Source organism: Lithobates pipiens, unplaced genomic scaffold (genome assembly GCF_037356315.1).
Source record: "Lithobates pipiens isolate NorthernLeopardFrog02 unplaced genomic scaffold, aLitPip1_a1.2 Scaffold_24, whole genome shotgun sequence".
Classification (NCBI taxonomy): domain Eukaryota; kingdom Metazoa; phylum Chordata; class Amphibia; order Anura; family Ranidae; genus Lithobates; species Lithobates pipiens.
In genome coordinates this window covers 15,420,242-15,438,223 of record NW_027507786.1, presented here as the reverse complement: position 1 = coordinate 15,438,223, position 17,982 = coordinate 15,420,242, and the positions used below count along the sequence as shown (strand labels likewise).

General features: G+C 47.5%; 1 protein-coding gene across 2 annotated transcripts in view; it reads right to left on the bottom strand.

Moving 5' to 3' along the window:
- Nucleotides 1-938: 938 nt before the first annotated feature.
- LOC143929679 (vomeronasal type-2 receptor 1-like) overlaps nucleotides 939-17,982 on the bottom strand; it is a 35,487-nt gene continuing 18,443 nt past the window's right edge. For both annotated transcript variants that reach the window (XM_077453622.1, XM_077453621.1), the window contains one exon: nucleotides 939-1,091. In XM_077453622.1, the coding sequence (XP_077309748.1) occupies nucleotides 1,074-1,091 (18 nt within the window). In that variant the 3' untranslated portion in view covers nucleotides 939-1,073. The remainder of the gene's footprint in view (nucleotides 1,092-17,982) is intronic.

The window sequence follows — 17,982 nt, the reverse complement described above, 5'->3', positions numbered from 1 at the left end:
TATTTGAAATTTGGTTGACATAATGTACATTTGCTTATTTTTTTAATGATGTTCTCTTACACTATAAGTGGGAATTACATAAGTAATTTTACTTTTTGCAACCTTTGCCTAATTAAAAAAAAAAATTATAATAAAAAAAAATACATAAATGTCTACTTTTTTTAGTCTTTAAATAAAGAATGTTTATATATTTCTTTGACTGTGCAGATAGTCTTTAGTATTCAGCTCCGGTCTACAGAGAATTATAAAGCATTTTGTAAGAAATATACAATATAAGAGACCATTATTGGAAATCAGTATGGCGAATATCTCCACAGCCACCGTGTATTTCCCTTTGGTGCTCAGATAGGCCGGGATCATGGCAATCCAGACACTGCAGAACACCAGCATGCTGAAGGTGATGTATTTGGCTTCATTAAAACTGTCCGGTAATGTCCTGGCAAAAAAAGCGATAATAAAACTGACAGCCGCCAGGATCCCCATATATCCCAGGACAGAGTAGAACCCGATAACTGACCCTTCATTACACTGAACGATGATCTTCTCCTGGTAGGAGTGTGTGTCCAATTCCTGGAAGGGAGGAGAGATGGACAACCAACTAACACAGATTATAACCTGAACATTGGAACAAGCTACGACTATACTGGTGGGCAGTTTTATTCCGATCCATTTCTTCCACATGCTGTTGGGTTTGGTGGCTTTGAAGGCAATGCAAACCATAATAGTCTTGGCCAATACAGAAGATACGGCTATTGTAAAGAGAATTCCAAAAGAAATTTGGCGTAACAAGCAGGTTACATCCACAGGACGACCCAGGAAGAGGAACACACAGAGGAAACCCAACATGATGGAGACCAGGAGGACAAAGCTGAGGCTCTTGTTATTGGCTTTCACAACTGGTGTGTCCTGGTGTAAAATAAAAATGACGAGAACTAGAAGAGTCTTCCCAAAACACAACAGTGAGACGACTATAAATACTAGTGAGAGCGTGTCATCAGTGAAGGAAAGAAATTCTGATTGTTTGGATATACAGCGAGTTCTGTTCTCATTTGGCCATTCATGATCGGGGCATCTCATGCAGTTTTCACTATCTGGAAAACAAAATAAAATCAATGAACACTGTGATCACTTACCTTGTCTTGTTTACTTATATGGGTGTAATCAGATATTAATATTTGTCAAATATCTAATAAACCAAGCATTTCTTTTCCAGGTTACAATCCTCTCTAAAAACAAAACATTAACCACTTGCTGATCAAAATACATATTAAAACATCCTGTCAGCAAATGGTTATAACAAGATCATGGTACAGATTTAAGTGTGAATAATTAATGCGGCGCTGCCAGCAAACTATAATATAATATTACAAAAACACTAAATACATAACCAGTGACAAAAGTGAATCCACCTCACTCAGTGATCCAGTGTGCAATAAAAGCAATATACTACAAAACACTAGAACTAGTGCGTATATAGAAACATCATGAATAAATAAATGAATAATCAGAAAATATTAGAACGTGACTAAAAATCAAAGAATAAAAAGTGCACATAAATACAAAAAACAATGTAACGTGCCGACTTAATTAGAAGTCCATAGAATTACTTTGTGAATATACAATCAAGTCCATGCAAGTAACGTGATTTCCAAGCCCGTGATACTCCAGCAAACAACTTCAGTGCCAAAACAGGTGCACCAAAACGTTTCCCCCAGCCTCTCACCTCAAAAGCTTAGTAAGCTTTTATAGTAATAGCCCTTAGTAATAACCCTTTGAGAAAGTCACGAGGGAGTGACGCAACGCGTCAGGGAAGGAGCTGTGGTGCTACACGTGTCACTTCCGGTCGCGGCCGAGACCGGAAGTTTGAATGATTCGACGTTATTCGCTGTTCTTATCCTTTATGTAAGTGATTACTTATTTTATTAAAACTGTTTTGTGAATTACTACACATGAGAGCCCCCCCTGTCCTTTATTTCATACTCTCCATACCGCACACTGTACTGAGAGATAACGGAGGAGTCTGGGAAAGGAATGTGCAGCTGTGTATTACCTGCTGGATGGAAGAGAAAGGAATAACTTTTGGGCTGTATTCAGAGTCTGCTTACTAAGCTTTTGAGGTGAGAGGCTGGGGGAAACGTTTTGGTGCACCTGTTTTGGCACTGAAGTTGTTTGCTGGAGTATCACGGGCTTGGAAATCACGTTACTTGCATGGACTTGATTGTATATTCACAAAGTAATTCTATGGACTTCTAATTAAGTCGGCACGTTACATTGTTTTTTGTATTTATGTGCACTTTTTATTCTTTGATTTTTAGTCACGTTCTAATATTTTCTGATTATTCATTTATTTATTCATGATGTTTCTATATACGCACTAGTTCTAGTGTTTTGTAGTATATTGCTTTTATTGCACACTGGATCACTGAGTGAGGTGGATTCACTTTTGTCACTGGTTATGTATTTAGTGTTTTTGTAATATTATATTATAGTTTGCTGGCAGCGCCGCATTAATTATTCACACTTATTTTTTATGTAGTACTGAGATTACTATTCACTGCTTGGCTGCTTCCACTTTTCTAGTATATTCGGTATTTTTTACACTTATACCTTCATTAGTTTTTTTAGTATATTTTGATTTTTATACACCTTTTTATTTGAGTGAGGTGAAGCGCATTAGCACTTTCCACTTTACATGGTACAGATTTGTTTTCATATGGTGATCAGCTTTCTTTTAGAAGTGATCTGGACAGCTTTACACCGGCCTGATCACTTTTATAATGCTGTAACTCCCCCCCCCCCCCCCCCGGTGGTTCCCAGGCACTACATTGTTTTAGGGAGCCTGGGACAGCAGTAAATGGTAGAGACAACTCCCTATGGAGGAGGTGGGGGAAAGTCCATCTCCATTGTCCTCTGTGATGAATGAACCCAGAAGTGATGATGGTTTTGTCAACTCCTGTTTCAGAGCTCTCATTCCCTGGCTGTTACAGTCTGGAAAGCAGCTAACCAAGCACAGTCTGTGTTCAGTTAGCTGCTTTGGAGGGCAAAGAGACACCGGATATCTCCATAAAGAGTACCGGTTATCTGTTCAAAGCTATTACAAATGGAATTGTTCACCCCTATGTTATAGAAAAAAAAATGAAATGAAAAAATAAATAAATTTAAATAATAATAAAAAATAAATTATGTAAAAGCTCTTACACCCCCCCCCCCCCCCCCCAAAGTTACACTCAAATGCAAACATGCACGTTGGTCTGGCATGTGTATGTAAATGGTGGTTGCACCAAACCTGTCAGGTATCACTGTGAACATTGAAGTGAGAGCAATGATTGTAGGGCCCTAGGTCATGATTAACTCTAAATGGAGAACCTGTAAAGGCTTTTAAAGTGTCATCTATGAATAATTTTAGGTTCTGTAGTTTGTCATTTTTGTTTTTGTATTTCGGAGCTGTTCTCAATTTTAAATCTTGGTATGTTTGGTATCTACTGTATATACTCAATATTTTATATTTTATATTTTACTAAAAATGTGGGCATAATATTTTATTTTTGTATGCACTAAAATTCATTCAAATGTATTTTTACCTGAAAATTTCCATTTGCCCACATCATGTGACATAAAAAATTGCAACAACTACCACTTTATTCTTCAGGGCAGTGGCAGCTGGTGCTCAAAATTTTTTTGCACCCCGTCAAGTGCAGCCTCACTGTGCACATCAAATGCAGTCACTTGTGCCCATCATATGCAGCCACTGTGCCCATCATATGCAGCCACTGTGCCCATCATATGCAGTCACTGTGCCCAGCATATGCAGCCACTTGCGCCCATCAAATGCAGCCACTGTGCCCATCAAATGCAGCTACTTGTGCCCATCATATGCAGCCACTTTTGGCCATCAAATGCAGCCACTTGTGCCCATCAAATGCAGCCACTTGTGCCCATCATATGCAGCCACTTGTGCCCATCATATGCAGCCACTGTACCCATCATATGCAGCCACTTTTGGCCATCGAATGCAGCCACTTGTGCCCATCAAATGCAGCTACTTGTGCCCATCATATGCAGCCACTTGTGCCCATCATATGCAGCCACTGTACCCATCATATGCAGCCACTTTTGGCCATTGAATGCAGCCACTTGTGCCCATCAAATGCAGCTACTTGTGCCCATCATATGAAGCCACTGTGCCTATCATATGCAGCCACTGTGCCCATCAAATGTAGCTACTTGTGCCCATCATATGCAGCCAATTGTGCCCACCAAGGCGCCTAGAGGCGATTCAGTTCGCATTGTGCGCTATATAAGTATTTCATTCATTCATTCATTCATCAAATGCAGCCACTTGTTCCCAGTATATGCAGCCACTGTGCCCATCATGTGCAGCCACCTGTGCCCAGTGAATTCAGCCTCTGAGCCAATCAAATGCAGCCACTGTACCCACTGAACCCCCAACTTGTGGGGTTTGTGGCTCTGACAGCACCCCCTCACACACGCGTGGATCGCGGCTCTGGCAGCACCCCCCACGTGTGGCTCTGACAGAGCCGAGGGAACTTACCGTAGCTCTGCAGCAGGTCCTCTCAGAGCGCCGGCGACCTCCGCTCTGCTCCTCTTACTAAGTGTCAGGCATCCAATAGGGTTGCCCCGTGCTTTGGCCAATCAGGGAACAGGTCTGACACCCTGCCTCCTGATTGGAGGGGAGGAAGTTTAGTATGGAAATAGCGAAAATTTATTTGATATCATCACACAATTGGGTGGGATCAGGGTGCACTCTCTGCGCCCTGAGCCCACCCTATTTTGAAGCCAATTAGAGCCTCTGGCTCTAATCAGGTGCTTCACTAATACAACCCCAACCCACCCCTGCCATAGGAATCCATGCATCCGGCATCTTGAAAGGGGCCAGGTGCATGGATGAGAGGGCGGTGCCCATGCCCCCACAGTGATTGGGCCGCCACTAATCCAGGATTACACATAGAAATAAGTTGGCACTTGCACCAGGCTCAGTGTTAGCCCACCAGCTTGAAGCTTGTGGGCCTCGATGCAAAAGTTGACCTGCCCCCCAGGCCACTGCCGACTACCACCCACCGCTTCCACCATGCGTGCAGATACATCCACCACACACCGAGATACTCAAAGTGGCTTAAGAGTTTTGAGTCCCCAGAGTTCCTCCTTACATCAGAGGACAGGGATCACTGCTGGAGAATCAGAGTACAGGGCTCACATTTGGCAAGTCACTTGGCAGAGCTCCTTTCCCACTCCAGCACTGTATACAGCCCCCCCACACACCAGGGGCGTAACTATAGGGGGTGCAGCAGTCGCGACCGCAACCGGGCCCTGTGATGCAGGGGGCCCATGCAGCCCCCTCTACATATGGCCGGCAGCAGCATAGGCAGCTAGGGGTACCAGTGCACCATGCACACGGGTGGCTGGAGGTGGAGGGTGACTAGCAGAGCTCCATACTCGACTATCGCCCTGGCTGCTCTTTAGTTGTGCATTCCCCGCATGACCTGTGTCCTCGGCCGGCTCCTCAGAGTATCCCTCTCCTGCACCATGCATTGCCGCTCAGTCTGATGTCTGTTCTCCCCAGCCAGAGTCCCGTCCCCCCCCCCCCCGAGTCCGGCCCACACTGCACTGCATACTTCTCCCGGGTAAACAAACTTTAAGCACACAGATGCAGTGCAGCCCTATGAGAGCCCCCCGGAGGACACTGCAGGCTTGTCTGCCAGCCTCCCTCCTCCCCCGTCATACACAGATGATGAAAGGTCTTTCTGGGAGATATGCTGATTGCCCGTCTAGCACACTGGATGGAGCCCAGGCCAACATGGATGAGTGCATGGCCTACAGCTTGGTCATGGTGAGTGAGAGGACCCCATCCCCCACACACATACCCCCTCCATCTCCCCCTGGGGACAGGGACCCCTTCTCACGTGGGGACAAGGACCCCCACCTCCCCTGGGGACAGGGACCCCATCTCACCTGGGGGCAGTAACTTCATCTGCCCTGGAGAAAAGGACCTCAGCTCTTCTGGGGACGGGCACCCCATCCTACCTAGGGACAGTCCCCCAATGGGGCACCTAAAAATAAAAAAAAATAATAAAAAAAACTACTGATACCAGTGGTGGAACTACAGGGCTCACAAAGGTCATACCTGTGACCACGCCCTGGAGTTCCACCGCCGGACTCAGAGGGAAGGGCCCTGGCTGGGGTTCAGGGGGGCCCTTCATGGTTTCTTGCATTCAGGCCCTGAAGGTTCTAGTTACGCCACTGCCACACACACTACATAGGCCTGAAATCAGATTCCTTTACCTTTGTCAGCCATGATCTTCACAGGGTATAGCTGGCTTTTATGTTGCCCTTCTGACCTGTGATAATCTCTGGTCAGAATGGCAGTGTAGTTCCAGTAGGCAGATACACCCTGTGCAGATCGTGGCTGACTGGCTGTGTTGTAATGGAATGTGATTTCAGCCCTGCGGAGGAGGATCAGTATAGAGTGCTGTAATGGGAAAGAAGCTCAGCAGCCGGCATAGCATCCAGGGTGGAGGGGGTGGCCAGGGGCCTTTGGGGGGGTGCAACTTAGATCTGGGGGGGCAAAGCCACGTGACACAAAATCTGGAGCCTATAGCCCCTCAGGAGGTGTTGGGGATTTGTTTTAGCAATTTCTGAAGGTTTCTCTGTCAGTGTTGGCAGATGTTGGGGGAAGGTCAGGGAGTTAGGGTAAGCAGACATCCCTGAGTGGGGAGGTTGCAGTATAACATTAAATTTAATGCACAAACGGATATAAGTACTCACAAGAGTAAGGTAAGAGCAGGCATTTAGGAACAAATTGCCGAACATCCGTGAAGGGAGTGCATTCATGGAGCTGCTTGCTGGTGACTCGGAGCGGACTGTGCCAGTGGTCACCAACACTTCCTGCATCTGGAACACACAGGGAGCCGAGGGATGACGTCACTTCCGTATTGAGAAGAACCAATAGGCGAAGCGTTTTCAGAGCATGTGCCCCCATTAGGCCTGAAGAAGGAGCGCATGCTCCGTAAACGCGCTGCCTATTGGTTCTTCTCAATCCAGAAGTGACGTCATCCCTCAGCTCCCCGTGTGTTCCAGATCCAGGAAGCGTCAGCGACCACCGGCGCAGCACTCGGCAATTTGTGCCTAAATGGTTGTTATTACCTTACTCTTGTGAGTACCTATATATATATATATATATGTTTGTGCATTAAATTTACTGTTATGCACCATACACACTATTAGATTTTTTTCTTCAGATTTACCAAAACCATATAATATGAGGTCAAACCTTAAGAGTTTCAATTTTATGCAATGAGGCTGGCCCTTCACTACATGGTTTTGGTAAATCTGAAGACAAAATTCAGCAGAAAATCTGATAGAGTGTATGGGGCCTGTGTGTTTTATTCTCCAGGGGGGGCCTTTGCTTTTAAAATTATATATATCAAATTTATATTGTTTCTGAGTAATTTTCTAGCAAAAAATTGTGATTTTTATCATGTACGTGATTTTTTTTTTTTAATTGCCCCGCACAGCATTTGGTAAAATAACCCCCCCCCCCAGTAATATTTGATAACCATTACCTGTAATATTGGACATTTCTCCATATGCACACATGACACAAGTATGACAACAATATTGTATGGAGAAGCCGAGAACTTTCCTGTATCCTGGCAAACAACTTTCTGAGCACTGAGCTTTTGGAACCTAACAGAAAGCAACATGTTGTATTATATATGGAAGTCCATTAAATGAATTTATCAAATGTGGGATTCTAGTTTTGAAGCGTTGCCCTTGTATTTGACGTGCTAATGCTTTCACTGCTTTGTTGCTAGTGGAATAAAAGGACAATTTCATTCTTCTCTCCTTTTGTTCATAATTTTGTAGTTAAATAAGTCTAAGTTTGTGCTGCAGGTTCACTAATTTCGTATGAAGGAAAGGTGTAGACTTTGCTTTGTTTTGGGTCTCTAGTGAGCTCCAGTGAATAGTGAATCCATCTGCCGCTGCCTCTGCCTCTTTAGTCTAGCACCTTGCTGGATGAATATACCCCGTATATATGCCTTATGGGCATTCCACAACATAAATGGATTTACTGCAGAAGTAGAATTGATCTGGAAGTGTTCAGAAAGATGGTCCTCCAAGATTTGCTAATGCCGCATACACACGATCGGAATACTCGTCGGAAAAAGCTCTGAAGGTTTTCCTGACGGAATTCGGCTCAAGCTGTCTTGCCTACACACGGTCACACCACATTCCGATCGTTTATAACGTGGTGACGTACAACACGTACAACGGGACTAGAAACAGGAAGTTCAATAGCCAGTAGCCAATAGCTTCTGTCTCGTAGTTGAATCTGAGCATGCGTGATTTTTGGCGTGTCGGAATTGCATACACACGATCGGAATTTCGGAAATTTCTGTCTGGAAAATTGAGAACATGCTATCAATTTTTGGCTGGCGGAAATTCGGACAGCTAAATTCCGATGGAGCGTACACACAGTCGCATTTTCCGATGAAAAGCTCTCATTTGTCTTTTTCTGGCCGTAAAAATTCGATCGTGTGTACGCGGCATTAGTATTTGGGTTTTGTATGATTTGAGAATTGGAACGCCACACGTTGGCATTATTGGTTGGGTGCTTATCCCCAATCATGATAAAAACAGAGACGTGATCTGACCATGTGATGAAATTAATTTTAGTGTGTGAGATTTTTTTGGAGGAGCCACCTGTCCACCAGGTACAGATCAATTCTACTGTAGTACAATGCCTGTGGAAATAGAAGGAAAAGTATCTTTCCTTGGCGTGTCTGCAAAGCCAGATATCAAAAAGATTTTGAGTTCATAGGAAGGTGGTCAAGGATAGAGGTTTCCTGGAAGGTTTGGCTGTAGAATCCATTTTTGGGGGGGCGTGGCGGGAAGCTGAAGAGGACGGACGTGTCAGAGAGGAGCTCCGCTAGTGCCTCTCGCCATCCACGTCCATCCTCCCCCGGGATTAGTGATGGACGAACTTCCGACGGGACGTTTCGCGAACGCGAAACGCGAACGGGCACAAACGTTCGCGAAAACGACCGTTCGCCGCGGGCTCCATTGACTTCAATGGGAGGCGAATTTCGCAAACCTTTAGGTCGAATTTGCGGCCACGGGGTAATTATTAGGGGGTAGCACGTAGTCCCACCACCTGGACAATAGCATAATACATGTATGAGGTGAATTTGGGATCGATAACTACAAGCATTTTTTTTTTATTTGGGAAATTGTTCTGACAATTCAGGACTATGGAGCTAATGAAGGCAATGGAGGAGAGGGAAGGTCAGGGACCAGGGTAGGCAAACAAGAGGGTGCAGGAGATACAGAGCACTGACAGCAGCACCGTAATACAGAGCACTGACATCAGCACCGTGACATACAGCGCTGACAGCAGCTCCGTGACATACAGCGCTGACAGCAGCTCCGTGACATACAGCGCTGACAGCAGCTCCGTGACATACAGCGCTGACAGCAGCTCCGTGACATACAGCGCTGACAGCAGCTCCGTGACATACAGCGCTGACAGCAGCACCGTGACATACAGCGCTGACAGCAGCTCCGTGACATACAGCGCTGACAGCAGCTCCGTGACATACAGCGCTGACAGCAGCTCCGTGACATACAGCACTGACAGCAGCTCCGTGACATACAGCGCTGACAGCAGCTCCGTGACATACAGCGCTGACAGCAGCACCGTGACATACAGCGCTGACAGCAGCTCCGTGACATACAGCGCTGACAGCAGCTCCGTGACATACAGCGCTGACAGCAGCTCCGTGACATACAGCACTGACAGCAGCTCTGTGACATACAGCGCTGACAGCAGCTCCGTGACATACAGCGCTGACAGCAGCACCGTGACATACAGCGCTGACAGCAGCTCCGTGACATACAGCGCTGACAGCAGCTCCGTGACATACAGCGCTGACAGCAGCTCCGTGACATACAGCGCTGACAGCAGCTCCGTGACATACAGCGCTGACAGCAGCTCCGTGACATACAGCGCTGACAGCAGCTCCGTGACATACAGCGCTGACAGCAGCTCCGTGACATACAGCGCTGACAGCAGCTCCGTGACATACAGCGCTGACAGCAGCACCGTAAGCAGCCCCAGGAGGAAGTCAGCACAGCACAGGGATGGTGTGATCCCCTCATAATAAGAACCCCCAGGAGGAAGTCAGCACAGCACAGGGATGGTGGGAGCCCCTCATAATAAGAACCCCCAGGAGGAAGTCAGCACAGCACAGGGATGGTGGGAGCCCCTCATAATAAGAACACCCAGGAGGAAGTCAGCACAGCACAGGGATGGTGGGAACCCCTCATAATAAGCAGCCCCAGTAGAAATATGACACCGCTCAACCTCTTCAAAGAGGAGGGTAGGGGCATATAGTACGGTGTGCTTTTTTGGGTCAGGGAAGTGAGCCAAATGAATTAAGAAGGTCTGTGTGCTTGATTCCAAAAATTGTTTATAGACATATACATGGTCTACTGATCACATGTGTTGAATTCCTCCGAGATCCATGCCTCATTCATTTTTAGAAATGTGAGGTAGTTAACACTGTCGTGAGCTAGGCGAGTACGCTTATCGGTCACAATCCCCCCTGCTGCGCTGAACGTCCTTTCGGACAGGACACTGGATGAGGGGCAAGCCAACAGTTCGATTGCAAATTGGGCAAGCTCTGGCCAGAGGTCAAGCCTGCCCACCCAGTAGTCTAGGGGTTCATCACTCCTCAGAGCGTCCACATCGGCCGTTAACCCAATGTAGTCGGACACCTGACGGTCTAGGCGTTCCCTGATGCTGGATCCGGATGACACCTGTCGATGGGTCGGCTGAAAGAATGACCTCATATCCGAAGTCACCAACACATCTTCAAACCGGCCTCTTCTTGCAGGCGCTGTTGGATTGGTACCCGCAAATCCTTCTCTGGGAGTGGGAATTGCTCCTCTGCCAGCGCACGCAAAAGCAGAATGCAGCATTTCTCGAAGCAAGGCCTGGAAGTGCTGCATTCTGACAGCCCTCTGCGACGGCGGTAACATTTCCGCCATTTTGTGTTTGTACCGGGGATCTAAGTACGTTGCCACCCAGTACTGGTCCTTGACCCTCATGCTTTTTATACGGGGGTCCCTATTAAAACACTGGAGCATGAAGGCCCCCATTTGCACTCAAGCGGAAGGTATGTGGTGGTGGTGGTGTTGTTGGTGGTAGTGTCTTTGGGGGTGCACATAGCAGAGAGTGAAGAAGAGGGTGCAGATCGAGAGGATGAGGAGGGTGCAGAAGAATAAGGCTGAGTGAGCCACTCAACCAAGTCTGGTGCGTCCTTTAAAGTAATTGAACGCACCTTCTGCAACTTCCCACTTTGGCTCAAGGCTGTTGCTCCTGCCCTACCCCTACCACCCCTGCGGAAGGGCCTGCCTCTTCCTCTGCCTGTCATTTTTTAAATCACCCTGTGACAAAACTCTTAGTCCCTATACCGCTGAAGGACTGCTGCAGTATAGGGCAGCGGTCAGCAGTAGTGCACGTCAACCCTATGTATTGTGGACCGATAGCGGTCCTTACAGAACAGCAGACTGTACTGCACTCAGGCCTATGTACCGTAGCACCCTATACCAAGTTACCAGTCCTTATAAAAACTTTTGTGGACCAAGCAGGTTGTGTGTTAGTGATTAGCAGACTGTACGTCAGTCCCTATACCAATGAAGGACTGCTGCAGTATAGGGCAGCGGTCAGCAGTAGTGCACGTCAACCCTATGTATTGTGGACCGATAGCGGTCCTTACAGAACAGCAGACTGTACTGCACTCAGGCCTATGTACCGTAGCACCCTATACCAAGTTACCAGTCCTTATAAAAACTTTTGTGGACCAAGCAGGTTGTGTGTTAGTGATTAGCAGACTGTGCGTCAGTCCCTATACCGCTGAAGGACTGCTGCAGTATAGGGCAGCGGTCAGCAGTAGTGCACGGCAACCCTATGTATTGTGGACCGATAGCGGTCCTTACAGAACAGCAGACTGTAACGCACTCAGGCCTATGTACCGTAGCACCCTATACCAAGTTACCAGTCCTTATAAGAACTTTTGTGGACCAAGCAGGTTGTGTGTTAGTGATTAGCAGACTGTACGTCAGTCCCTATACCAATGAAGGACTGCTGCAGTATAGGGCAGCGGTCAGCAGTAGTGCACGGCAACCCTATGTATTGTGGACCGATAGCGGTCCTTACAGAACAGCAGACTGTAACGCACTCAGGCCTATGTACCGTAGCACCCTATACCAAGTTACCAGTCCTTATAAGAACTTTTGTGGACCAAGCAGGTTGTGTGTTAGTGATTAGCAGACTGTACGTCAGTCCCTATACCAATGAAGGACTGCTGCAGTATAGGGCAGCGGTCAGCAGTAGTGCACGGCAACCCTATGTATTGTGGACCGATAGCGGTCCTTACAGAACAGCAGACTGTAACGCACTCAGGCCTATGTACCGTAGCACCCTATACCAAGTTACCAGTCCTTATAAGAACTTTTGTGGACCAAGCAGGTTGTGTGTTAGTGTTTAGCAGACTGTGCGTCAGTCCCTATACCGCTGAAGGACTGCTGCAGTATAGGGCAGCGGTCAGCAGTAGTGCACGGCAACCCTATGTATTGTGGACCGATAGCGGTCCTTACAGAACAGCAGACTGTAACGCACTCAGGCCTATGTACCGTAGCACCCTATACCAAGTTACCAGTCCTTATAAGAACTTTTGTGGACCAAGCAGGTTGTGTGTTAGTGATTAGCAGACTGTACGTCAGTCCCTATACCAATGAAGGACTGCTGCAGTATAGGGCAGCGGTCAGCAGTAGTGCACGGCAACCCTATGTATTGTGGACCGATAGCGGTCCTTACAGAACAGCAGACTGTAACGCACTCAGGCCTATGTACCGTAGCACCCTATACCAAGTTACCAGTCCTTATAAGAACTTTTGTGGACCAAGCAGGTTGTGTGTTAGTGATTAGCAGACTGTACGTCAGTCCCTATACCAATGAAGGACTGCTGCAGTATAGGGCAGCGGTCAGCAGTAGTGCACGGCAACCCTATGTATTGTGGACCGATAGCGGTCCTTACAGAACAGCAGACTGTACTGCACTCAGGCCTATGTACCGTAGCACCCTATACCAAGTTACCAGTCCTTATAAGAACTTTTGTGGACCAAGCAGGTTGTGTGTTAGTGTTTAGCAGACTGTGCGTCAGTCCCTATACCGCTGAAGGACTGCTGCAGTATAGGGCAGCGGTCAGCAGTAGTGCACGGCAACCCTATGTATTGTGGACCGATAGCGGTCCTTACAGAACAGCAGACTGTACTGCACTCAGGCCTATGTACCGTAGCACCCTATACCAAGTTACCAGTCCTTATAAGAACTTTTGTGGACCAAGCAGGTTGTGTGTTAGTGTTTAGCAGACTGTGCGTCAGTCCCTATACCGCTGAAGGACTGCTGCAGTATAGGGCAGCGGTCAGCAGTAGTGCACGGCAACCCTATGTATTGTGGACCGATAGCGGTCCTTACAGAACAGCAGACTGTAACGCACTCAGGCCTATGTACCGTAGCACCCTATACCAAGTTACCAGTCCTTATAAGAACTTTTGTGGACCAAGCAGGTTGTGTGTTAGTGTTTAGCAGACTGTGCGTCAGTCCCTATACCGCTGAAGGACTGCTGCAGTATAGGGCAGCGGTCAGCAGTAGTGCACGGCAACCCTATGTATTGTGGACCGATAGCGGTCCTTACAGAACAGCAGACTGTAACGCACTCAGGCCTATGTACCGTAGCACCCTATACCAAGTTACCAGTCCTTATAAGAACTTTTGTGGACCAAGCAGGTTGTGTGTTAGTGATTAGCAGACTGTACGTCAGTCCCTATACCAATGAAGGACTGCTGCAGTATAGGGCAGCGGTCAGCAGTAGTGCACGGCAACCCTATGTATTGTGGACCGATAGCGGTCCTTACAGAACAGCAGACTGTAACGCACTCAGGCCTATGTACCGTAGCACCCTATACCAAGTTACCAGTCCTTATAAGAACTTTTGTGGACCAAGCAGGTTGTGTGTTAGTGATTAGCAGACTGTACGTCAGTCCCTATACCAATGAAGGACTGCTGCAGTATAGGGCAGCGGTCAGCAGTAGTGCACGGCAACCCTATGTATTGTGGACCGATAGCGGTCCTTACAGAACAGCAGACTGTACTGCACTCAGGCCTATGTACCGTAGCACCCTATACCAAGTTACCAGTCCTTATAAGAACTTTTGTGGACCAAGCAGGTTGTGTGTTAGTGTTTAGCAGACTGTGCGTCAGTCCCTATACCGCTGAAGGACTGCTGCAGTATAGGGCAGCGGTCAGCAGTAGTGCACGGCAACCCTATGTATTGTGGACCGATAGCGGTCCTTACAGAACAGCAGACTGTAACGCACTCAGGCCTATGTACCGTAGCACCCTATACCAAGTTACCAGTCCTTATAAGAACTTTTGTGGACCAAGCAGGTTGTGTGTTAGTGATTAGCAGACTGTACGTCAGTCCCTATACCAATGAAGGACTGCTGCAGTATAGGGCAGCGGTCAGCAGTAGTGCACGGCAACCCTATGTATTGTGGACCGATAGCGGTCCTTACAGAACAGCAGACTGTAACGCACTCAGGCCTATGTACCGTAGCACCCTATACCAAGTTACCAGTCCTTATAAGAACTTTTGTGGACCAAGCAGGTTGTGTATTAGTGTTTAGCAGACTGTGCGTCAGTCCCTATACCGCTGAAGGACTGCTGCAGTATAGGGCAGCGGTCAGCAGTAGTGCACGGCAACCCTATCTATTGTGGACCGATAGCGGTCCTTACAGAACAGCAGACTGTACCGCACCCAAGCCTATGTACCGTAGCACCCTAGACAGACCAAGTTACCAGTCCTTATAAGAACTTTTGTGGAACAAGTGAGTTGTGAATGATTAGCAGACTGCAGCAGAAGGGCAGCAGTCAAGTATAATATTCTTTCTATATTTGGAAGAAAGAATATTATACGTGTACAAGCCTATTACCGTACCACTGATACCAGTCCTGAAAAGAACCTTTGTGGAACTAATAGTAACAGCAAGTCTTTAAAATTATCCTCACTGCCTGACACACTGCTTCCTGCCTGTCCCTATACAAATTGGCAAAAAAGAGTAGGCTGGAACGATTAGCTGGAACAGCTCTTTTGTGGACCTGATAGTAACAGCTAATGATGATGATGATGATGATGATGAAGAAAGACTAATCTGGCTGAGCTGTCCCTAAAATAGCAGCATACAGCGCTCTGTCCCTTTATCTAAACTGACAAAAGAAACTCAGGCTGCTGACCTAACACCTATACCAGTCCTGAAAAGAACTTTTGTGTACCAAATAGCTAGCGTTTTCTCTGTCCCTACTCCACACAGGATCCTTTCCCTACAGTGACAGAAGAAAGAATGTAAAATGGCCACCGGATCGGGTGTATTTATAGGTTAGGGGGAATGTCCAAGTGTCCATGAGCTGTCATGTCTCAATTGGTTGTCCTGTAACACATGATAAACGTGTCACGAAAGGTTAAAGTTCTTGTATACATTAAACACGTAAGTCCGCCGGGGCGAACGACGGAAAAAGGCGTTCGAACCCGCGGACGGCGAAAGTCGGAAATTCGCCGCGAAACGACCGCCGGGCGAACCGTTCGGCCATCACTACCCGGGATACAATTTTGGGCCCGCTGGACCACCCTATCCACACTGCGGAACACATCCACTCCGGGTTGGAGCTGTTTTTGGCCGGTCTCGGTACCGCGAACCGGCTCGCGGCCGCGAGAAGCACATTAGGCCGGGCGCCGCCATCTTGCAGCCTACTCCGTCCCCCACGTCCTCCGGGCGGCGGATCTCGAGCCATCCTGACAACACACACTGCCGCAGGATCTACAGGACCCCCCCGCCTGTGGACGAGAGCCTGTAGCCGAATGTCAGACACCTGAGGGGACGCCAGCATACAAGACTTTAAGGTGAGCTCCGGCGGCCATATTGCTACACCCAGGACCAGCCGAGGATCTTTTGATTGACCCCATCCAACCCCAAAGTTGCCCTCCCCTCGGTTAAAGGTATTAACCCCTGCCACAGCGGAGCCTGATTACCCCAGGGAGGCTGCCTACCCACCCCTCAGGTGTCTCCATACCTTGAGACTGTGACTTTGGCCTAGTCGGCGGCCATCTTGGACCACCCAAACCCTTCCTTTGCACCCTGAGGCCTCCATTTGCCCTTCCCCCCACTCTGGTTTTCACCTTGAACCTCTCTGCTAGCTGGTGTGTGCTGCATATGCTGGGGTCACCCCACACATTTCGTGCCGCTGCTGTCTATTTACCACCCCCCCTGCTGGCTTGTGATCTCTATTCTGCAACAACCTATTTCGGGGTCACATCCCGGGTCTCCTCAGCTGACAGCCATGTAATCACTCTACATTGACCTTTGCCACCTTCCTATGCTCCCCTATAACGCTAAACCCTAAATTCTCCTGGACTGCGACTACCTATCCTGTTCTCTTACTGTGATCAATGTTTATGCTCCCAACTTGGGTCAGATTCAATTCCTCACTGAAGTCCTTGGGAATCTGGGCACATATGCTCAGCCCTTTATGATTATCGGAGGGGACTTCAATATGACCATGTCCTCTAGAAAAGACAGACAAACTCTGTTCTCGGACAACCCCTCCTCTAAAACAGAACGTCAATCTACTGCATTTCGCAAACTCATTAGGTCTCACAACTTATTGGACATCTGGAGGATTAAACACCATACACACAGGCAATTCTCTTTCTACTCCCCCCACACAAAATGTACTCCAGGCTGGATTATATTTTTGTTACGGCCCCGTTACTAACGTCCGCAGTAGCTTTTGAATTAAACCCCATGACGTGGTCTGACCACGCTTCTGTTCAACTCGACCTTACACTTTCCTCCTCCACACCCAGAACCTGTCACTGGAGACTCAATGACTTTCTCCTACGTGACCCAGTTACTAAAACTCATTTGTCCCAAAGTTTAACCAAATTTTTTCAACTAAACGAAGGGTCTGTGCGGGACATGTCCACCCTTTGGGAGGCTCACAAGGCCTTTTTTAGAGGAGTGTGTATCTCAGCCGGCTCCCGCCTTAAGCGTGACTCGACAGCACAGAGACTAGACATCCTCTCACAATTGCGAAAAGCAGAAGCTCTGCTCTTGACCTCCCCTACGGTGCCACGTCTACGCACAGTGACCTCCCTACGTGAAAGGTTAAAGTCCTTAGATATGCATAAATGCTCCAAAGCCCTACTTTGGGCAAAACAAAAGTTTCATGAGTTCGCCAACAAACCTCATAGGATGTTGGTGAACAAGCTCAAACCCCGCCCGTTCCACTCTTATCCTGATCTCCTTATTCAGGCGGATGGCACTCCAACTTACTGCCCCTTAACAATGACTAAAGTCTTCGGTGCGTTTTATAAAAAACTGTATAATTGCCTAGCCTCAGATCCCAAACATCTGTTTTCTCAGGAAAACTTTGATGCTTTCTGTACCTCTTTAAAATTACCTGTATTGTCATCATCCCAAGTTGATTCCCTCAATGCTACTATCACGTTGGAAGAGCTGGCGGCGGTTGTGAAGGAACTACCATCCCATAAATCCCTGGGTCCCGATGGGCTACCCTATCTCTATTATAAAACTTTCCTACCGACACTAAGCCCTCATTTACTGAGCCTTTTTACCTCCCTACAGAAAGGTAATGTACCCCATTCCCAGTTTCTACATGCACATATCACAGTTATCCCGAAACCGGGCAAATCCCCCACTTTACCGGACAATTACAGGCCCATAGCCTTACTCAACTCCGATTATAAAATTTTTACTAAAATTTTTGCTAATAGACTCTCCTCTATGATTCCTACCTTGGTCCATAACGACCAGGTGGGATTT